This window comes from Narcine bancroftii, chromosome 1 (genome assembly GCF_036971445.1).
Source record: "Narcine bancroftii isolate sNarBan1 chromosome 1, sNarBan1.hap1, whole genome shotgun sequence".
Classification (NCBI taxonomy): domain Eukaryota; kingdom Metazoa; phylum Chordata; class Chondrichthyes; order Torpediniformes; family Narcinidae; genus Narcine; species Narcine bancroftii.
The window spans coordinates 22214036-22222956 of NC_091469.1; the positions used below are offsets into that span (position 1 = coordinate 22214036).

General features: G+C 40.2%; 1 protein-coding gene across 1 annotated transcript; it reads left to right on the forward strand.

Annotated features, from left to right (window-relative positions):
• The first annotated feature begins 260 nt into the window (after positions 1 to 260).
• On the forward strand, positions 261 to 3798 carry LOC138764222 (forkhead box protein E1-like). The gene has a single exon (XM_069939885.1). It carries the CDS (start codon positions 383 to 385, stop codon positions 1460 to 1462), a length of 1080 nt encoding a protein of 359 aa, XP_069795986.1. The 5' UTR covers positions 261 to 382; the 3' UTR covers positions 1463 to 3798.
• The last annotated feature ends 5123 nt before the right edge of the window (positions 3799 to 8921 follow it).

Here is an 8921-nt window from a genome sequence, read left to right on the forward strand (position 1 = left end):
GTCTACCTGATCAGTCTAAATGTCTTATGAAAGCTGCAGTTGCAAAATACTTCTGCCACTTATTTAAGAGAGTTGGACAGGATATCTGGGAGGAATGCTATTATTTAGGATTGATTCTTAAATGCTTCATTCTGCAAACTCGGCGACACCTTCTTTGACTCGACATGTGCGGGGAATGCGCCTATTTAAATAGGGAGCGCTGTCCTGCAGTGGGAGTGACTGCCTGGTGCCTGAAAGAAGCGCGCACGTCACCACACACACTCACCGCTCGGGAGTCCGGAGGGAAGATTTCGAAGGCGCGATTCCCTCCTGTCCGGGGGAGACCGGGAACTTTCACCTGCCCTCTGCCAATGTGATTGGCAGAAGGATTGATGTTGCAGATATGACCGCCGAGAGCCAGCGGCCTCCTTCCGAAGTCTCGAGTTGTGTCTGGAACAGGAGCCAGCTGGAGGTGAAGGTGGAGAAGGAGCCTCTGTTGCAAGAGCTTCATCGCGGAAGGAGGCGCAAGCGGCCGCTCCAACGGGGCAAGCCTCCCTACAGCTACATCGCCCTTATCGCCATGGCAATCGCCAATTCCCTGGACAGAAAACTCACCTTGGGCGGGATCTACAAGTTCATCATAGAACGATTCCCCTTCTACCGAGAGAACTCCAAGAAATGGCAGAATTCCATCCGGCACAATCTTACCCTTAATGACTGTTTCGTTAAAGTTCCACGGGAACCCGGGCGGCCCGGGAAGGGAAACTACTGGACGCTCGACCCGGCCGCCGATGACATGTTCGAAAGCGGCAGTTTCTTGCGAAGGCGTAAGAGATTCAAGAGGTCGGATATTTCCAGTCACTCGGTCTACATGCAAGAATCCAACGTCTTCTGTCCGATACAAGCAACCGGACCTTACTCAAGACCTGTATATGCCAACTCCAACTACGCTCCAACTTTCCCAACTTACCCCGCAGCCCGTTACCCCACCGCGACCTCGACCTTCACTAATATCCAGCCTCGGATGTACAATTCCAGCGCACTGACAGAGTACCACACCTCGGGGACAGAATTGACCCACCACGCCGCCAACACCATCCCCACGGAGATGAGCCCCGTTTATAGCAATCTTGGAGTGAGTTCTTACCACCCTCAAGCTTGCAACGGGCCTATGCTTCCCAATGCTGATTCATATCTCTACAACAGGCCTAATTCAAATCTCCAAATGGATCCCTCGACCTACTGTTTCGCCAGTAACCAAGCGTGTGGCACCTCTGGTCGCTTCCCCATCCCTCCCTCCCCTGTAAATTATGAGACCATGGGCCCTTTTGGAATAATCTCTTCTGGACAGTTGGCATCACTCCGTCAATATAACACGAGCGGGGAGATCAACTGTGCCAGCAGTACATACATGAATCACCCCTCTTACTATGCAAAAGTGGAAGGGTTTCTGCACTCCACGGAAAACAAGAATAAACTTTAGATCATTCCTGGAGAACCGCGATTGAAGACTGTGCGGGAGTTAAAGTGAAATCCCCTCAGCATCATTCAGTCGTTCGTCTCACAAGTATTTGGATTTTATTGCAACAAGGCTCAAGTGGTCGTATTTCGTTTTATGAAGTTGCCTATACAATTCTTACACTGGAATTTTGGGGGGAAAAAATAGCAACATCGTCTCTTCGGATGGCGCGAACATCAGTGAGAGGAGCTGAAATAAATATACCGACGTGCGTTATGTTTTTAACTTTAAGACGTTAAAGATCTATCCCGCCTCTACAAGTTCAACCACAAACTCTTAAGAAGGGAAGCAAAAATCAGAGGAATCTGGTTCAAAATGTTGCTGTCATCAAAGCTTAGCCACGCGTTTCCATCAAAAAAGCTTAGTGATTTAAATATTTGGGAAAACTCAGGACAAAGGTGGGAAAGCAAATTTGAATATTTTGATGTTCTGATATTATATTGTATATTTTGAACACTGGGTTAATTATAAATCTAACAGATTTTACCCAAACTCGCCGCCATTTTTGGTGTCATTTGCCGTTGTTCTGGGGATGTTCGTTGTGGTTTGCTTGAGTTTGGTTAATGTTTTCCCAAACGGAGATGTGTTCCTTTTCACAGCGCTGCATGTGAGACAACATTTGATTCACCTCATTATTATGATGTGTTTTAAGAACAGTGAACAAGAGGGTAACTGCGAGCATGCAGTTTTCAAGTCAATAAATCAGAATGTACAGGAACTACTGCGACTGGATAAATGCAACATTTTGGGGGCCAGTTCGTTTACTTCTCGTGATTGAGGATTGTGTGGGAATCTTGGTGTCAGCTATTAATTTCATCTCAAATTCTGCATGCCAGAAAGGTCGAGTACAAAGCAACGATCAGCCCCAACAATGATCTAACTGGCATAAAGACAAATTCTACGTTCTTTTAACATTTAAAATGTTAAATTTAAATTGCATTTACAACACGGCAGAAGCCGATTTCGGCCATTGAACCCCGTTCCTCCCACAGAAGTCAGGGGAGGCCAAATAGCGCCGGAATCGAACCCCGGGTGCTGGCGCTGTAATATTCAGGTTGCGGATTTTGACAATTGGGTTGAAAATTAAACATTGAAATACATGAATAAATAGATCAATTTTACGTAACTCAATACAAGACATAAATGTTTATTAGAAAACTAATTGATTGGACTTTCTTTTATCCAGGTTAATGCAAATGCAGAGGTCAGTATTCTGTTTGGTCCCGTATGGAAATTGCAGTGGAAATAAAGACTTGCATTTAGAAGGTGCTGCTGGCCTTGAACTTGTACTGTTGTATTCCTTGAGCACTGCAAACTCCCAGAATAAAAAATAAAGTGAAAATGGCCAGATTATTCAATCTAGTGGAGGGGAGGGGGATATTGGTTGGGAGACTGGGGAAAACTCCCTGATTTTTGTCGAAATTTTGAAAATTTATCCTGAGAGGCAGTCAGGAGCTTGATCCAAAATAACACTCCCTGAATGGTGTAACTTGCAAAGCATTGAATAAGTGTGACTAAAATCTCACAAGTTTGAAGTTGGATTCTTTTTTGCACCAAGTTAATTCTAATGTATGAGAGCCTGAGGTTGAAATCCTACACTACATTGTGTTAATTCTGTGGAATATATTCAAATATTGTACACCAACATATCTCTTTTCAATGTTTATTATTTTCAATTTGTGCTTGGGAGAGTGTCAATGTCAAGATACAAAGGCTTAAGAGATTGGTTACATACCACAACCAAATATTATTGATCGCCTCTTGTCACGAACAATATCCTTAAAGAAATATATATATATATATATATATATATATATAATGTGAAAATTGTTGCATAATTTTATCTGTTGATATAATTGATTGAAATGGACAAAGGGCCTTCCTTTGAATAATTATTTAAATATTTTACAAATGGCTAATTTAATACATGGGGTATCAAAGCTACTCTGCTAATGTCAAAATGTTTGAATGATTTTTATCTATTTGGTCAATGAATATCTGTTTTAATGAATTGTAAATGACAATGGCTAACAAGGTGACCACAAACTGGTGAGTGACAGAGTCATGGCTGGATTTTGTGAAATGAATATATCTAACACATTGTCAAGAAAGTACACTTAACTGAATTGCAATAAAGGTGGACCATTATGCAATACTTTTAACTCTAATATAAGAAAAGCCTAGACCCAAATAAACTGTAACATTAATTTATTAACATCTGAAAGGCACAATTGATAAAGATCCTGTAATGAGAAAGATGTATGCCAGGGCAGGACAAATGAAGTTGAAAGATGAATAAAATGGGTGTTGATAAACCAAACTGTATTCGGTTCACCAGATACATCACGAGAGGATTATTTACTATCAAGGTTCAAACTTACTTTATTGTCATGGACGCAAGTATAAAAAATGCATTTATTTTAGTTGCTCTGAATAGGTACACAAAGAGGCACCTCTAGTTCAGTGCTCCTGCCAGAAGGAGAAAAAGCACAAAAGAGCCCCGACAGAGACATTGTGTCCATGGATCCCATCACCTCTTCCAATGCTGCCATATACTCCTCTGTAGCCATATGGTTTTCCATGTGTTTCACCAGTAAACCCAAGCTCCAGACATCCTAACCACCCTACTTGGTACCTGGTTCCAAACCCTTGATAAAAAGTAGGAAACTATCAAAGCACGGAAGCCCTTTGGGGGCCCTCGAGCCACAGCACCCTCACAAATCCTAGTCCCAGTAGCCCACAGATAGGTGTAAAACTCTCAGCTGCCAAGAACCTCACCAGTCTGTTACAGGGGTCGCCTACCATGAAGGGCCCTCTCCCACACTTTCCTTTCTTGTTGGGGGGGGGGGGTGGTGTGGGTGTGCTCCCGTTATGATGCTCTGCTGCTCCACAGGGGCCTGCAACCCTCATTGTCTGAGCTGCTGAGCATGTTGTCGCATCTTGGTCACAGACCTCTGCATTATCTGATGTTAAACAAAACATTGCCAGCCCCATTCGACAGGTGGTTTAAACCTGAACAGGATGTGACGATCAGGCAGTAGGACCTGTGGGAGACTGCAAGACATGTCTGCACTCCTCCTAAGTCTGCACAAGTATCAGTACTCCCATTGCAGCAGCTGCAGCAGTGCTGACATCAGTGATTAGGCAATTAGTTACGTTAGAACAAAATCAAATTATTTCGAAGTGAAAAGTCAGCCTTCTCTGATGTATTAAGAAAATTAGGGACTAATGTTTTTAACATGAAAAATATGCATTTTCAATTTTAAGTTTATGGTTTGATCTCATTTCCTTACTTTCATGTTAAAATATTCCAATAAAAAGAAAGACTTCCATATCCAAAGTGTCTTTCACATATGTTAAGGGGTCCAGAGGACCCCAAAACCCAACAGCAATAGAAATTCACCAAGACAAATGGTTACTTAAACAATAGTTACCTTTAATTTTCTTTAAACATTAAAACAGGATCAAACTCTAACTTATTACTATCATCTTAACCCCCTTCTAATTCTAAGCGCACGCATATGTAAGTTCAGAAAAGTTCTTTGATTTACAGTCCAATCTTACTTCTACTCCTCCAAGTTCACTGGTATCAGGCAATTTTTATATTGTGCATAGAATTTAACATTTATGAATCTTCACCAGGCTTTGGTCCTTGAAAGGTAAATGGTTACCACTCAGGAAGGTTCTTGTCGGTTTTCAGAGAGAGATGTGTTGCTCATTGGACACAAACTGATCCCTTTTAATCAGCCACTCCAATGTCTTGCCAAAGAAACTTGACCTATCAGGATTTTTCAGATGATAACCTCTTTCTTTCAGGTCACCATGGAGTTCCTTCTCTGTTTCCCTTATCTCAGGTGAAACTATCTCCTCTTGTATGGACCACAAGGGCTTTGAACAGGCTGAACTAAAAACTCACAACTCGTCTTCAAAATTGGGTTGTTCCACAAGCTTGCCAGCTTGTCCTGTTCCAGTCCCAGCTGCTGCTGCTGAACTGTAGAACTGAATTCTCTCTCTTTCTCTGAGAAAATCACAAGACCCTCTTTGAACAGCACTCAGATAGACTGTGGCCCTGGACCTAATCTTCTGAGTTAGTTCATCTGTTGCTTTCCAAAACAATAATCCATTACTGCATTACAGCAATGTGAAGTCTCTATGGGCATTCTTCAAAGTTTTTGCAAAGACACTTGGAGCCTGGACTGTCTGGCTTGAGCCAAGCTCTTGCATTTTAAATGAGATCTGTTTTGAAGTGTTTGTATTTATTTGTGATCTACACTATAAAAAATCCTGCCACAATTTATCTCCTTTAAAACATAACTATATACAATATAAAATATAACAATCTGTCACACATACTTGAATGAACAGATTTCAGTCTTCTTATCAAGACAGAATAAATTTCACATCTGCTTAAGATATCGAGCCTGACTTCAGCACTGGTTCTTGACCCTTCCACTGGATAGAAATGGTCCAACTTAACATCGCTTAATATTCTGGACAGGATGGCCAGTGTTGAAAGCAATGCAAGTAAGGCTAAAATGTGTTACCTTTTCCAGCTTGTCTTGAGAAGGTAATGGTGAGCAACATTTTGAACCATTGCTTTCTGTGGGTGAAGAACCTCCTTCAGTGGTTTGGTTAGAGTTCCAGGAATTTGATAATAACAGGAATATGCAGAAATCTTTTTAAAAATCTGCATAGACTGAAAATCTGAAACTTACACAAAATTCTGGGAAAACTCAGCAGGTGAGGCAGCAACTGTGAAAAGAGAAACAGTTTATGTTTTAAGAGTGTGAAACCCTTCATCAGAACTGGGAAATAGGAACAAGCTAATCAAGCAGTTTTGTGGGGGAAGGTCACTGTTGTAACAAGTACATTCCCAGCATGTCTCTAATCCGATGAAAAGCCATGGCCATTAAAGGGCAGTTAGGTATCTTTGTCTGTGTAATGTGTTGCTAACAATGGATAGTTCAGCCTGTTCGGACACGTTCACCATACCAAACATACAAATGAAAGTAAAAGGATGGGAGGAATGGCAGAGGAATGCTGATACTGGATCCAGGATTTGAGGGAGTACTGAGGGCAAGAAAGAATCCCAAAGGGCCTGTAGGCACTGAAAACTTCCTGATTGTTTTGGAGGTTCATATCTGGGACCATAGATTTGCCAATAGATCAATCAGGAGGTTGTGTGGCTATAGATGTGCTGGAGGTGAATCCATGGACACTTGGTGTCTCTGAAGGGACTCTTTTATTGTTGGGGGTGCCAGGCAGTGCTAGTGATGCCACTTTGTGTGTCTTTACTGCATGCAAAAATTGACAAATTTTGTGTGTTATTACATTTTGTATATTAGTAGAATCTTGAACCTTGAAAGTGAAAGAAAGAGTATGTCGCACAGGCTGCTATGTGTCCAGATGAAATTTGAGGATTAGTTCTTCATGCTTACATTGAGTCTTGGCATAACAAGAGAGCCACAGAGGGAGTAGAACAGTTACTCGACTGAGTGCTACTGGTACCACGTAATCCAGTACTACTTGTCGCATAGTTGGACAGTCAGTGACTAAACCGGCTCCCCCACCAGGCTTGCCTGTTGCAGAGGGTGGCTAGACACCCTGCAGGATGAAAAACAAGACCTATCAAAGGGCAGATGAACTCTCTTGTAGGTGATTGGGTAAACAAAAATCCCAGTGCAAAGTAATTAATCCAATTTCCAAATGAAATCTATGACATGTAAAAGTATAGCCATTTCTCAGTGATTGTTTCTGGAGTTGTCGGTACAAATATCTTGGTCCATGTGGTCTCTTTTAAAGTTTTTATTGAGTTTAACATTTAAATCCTACATACAAGTCTTTTAATAAAACAAATAACAGGTCATATCATATTCATATCACAAATATAAATTGAAAACCTATCCATAATTGTTTATTTAACAATAAACATAATTCTGGATAGAAAATAAGTATCCCTTATCCCTTGATCTAAACAAAGGGTAAGTTTTGTCCAATTTAATGATATGATCTATGACAACCAGATTTAAATTCATATTTAACAATCTAAAAAAGGAATAAAAGGAAAATAAAGAAATCAAAAACAACAAAACCTAAAACTAAATATATCTCCTCCTTCTATCTTATAGAAAAAGTTGTAAAGATATGGATCAAATAGTGACCTTCAGACATTAGACAGAGGATCTCCAGAGCATCCAAGAATCTTAAATCTTCCAATCATGGCAGTGTTCTATGAATGGGCCCCACATCTTTTCAAATTGAAACCTTCTATGTTTAATGTTGTATCTAATTTTCTCCAAGCTTAAATAGGAATTACATCTTATAACCACTGTGTACGAGTAGGTGAAGAGTCATCTTTCTATTTCATTAAAATTGCTTGTCTGGCTATCCACATGTTAAGAGCTAAAACTTTCTCTGAGTTGCAAATCCAGTTTACGAGAAAAACCAAACAAAGCTATTTTGATCTTATAAATCTTTGATAAAGTTTGGCCTTTTAACGGTACCAGTTGTAAAGATTTTCACATGGTAATTTTTTTCCCCACTGGTCCTGTGACCAGACCATAGTTTAAAATATAACCTGTATATGCGAATGTTGAGATAATTCTTCAGGTTCCATGGACATCTAAGGAAATTAGTTATGAGAGACAGCAGTTTTAATAGTGTAAAAATGATAAGCAAATAACAGAATTTGAATCTTTACAATGAATTAGTAAAATTTTAGTAATAATATCAGACTAAATTCTGACAGTATACATAGAGAAATTTTAGGATTGCTGACCAAAATCTTAGTGAAAAATGTAAATTATTAAAGATTTTGAAAATGGGCAAAGAGGAAAGGTGAAGATGTTTACAGAGATAAGCAGAAAACAGGGGGTTGGCAGCCTCAGGAATGGAACACCAATAAAAGCTCAGAAAGAGGCCAGAATCAGAACATATTTGCTGAGTGGAGAGAGGATACACAGAAAATGGAGGGCAAGGTGACAGTAAGTTTTTAAAAACAAGGAGTAAAAAAAAAATTAAGATACTACTCTATTCCATATCACACGAGTACAGGAAAAGGATGATCAGAATTTAGTACAGATTAGTATTAAGGCAACATATCGAGATAATTTATTTTGAAAGCCAATGGTATTACTAGGTAGGATTAAAATGGTTTTCAGCAGTTATTAAACAGTAAAATCAGACCTGAGCTAAAATAACATTTGTTTACTTATTACACACACACAATAGGGACCCGAGTTGGACATCAGGCACTTCAAAGCTGACTGGCCCTTTAATATGCATGTGGTTGATCAATGTTGGCCTTCACTCCTCTTTTGTGCTTGTTCCCAATTCTCTTCTCTTCCTTGATCTGTCAAATAATTTGCCTCCACTTTAAAAACTTATCACGATCCAGCTTTCACACCCATCAGAGAATTCCAGA

Excerpts from the sequence above, each read along its gene's own strand:
- LOC138764222 (XM_069939885.1), top strand. The coding sequence starts at position 383 with ATGACCGCCGAGAGCCAGCGGCCTCCTTCCGAAGTCTCGAGTTGTGTC.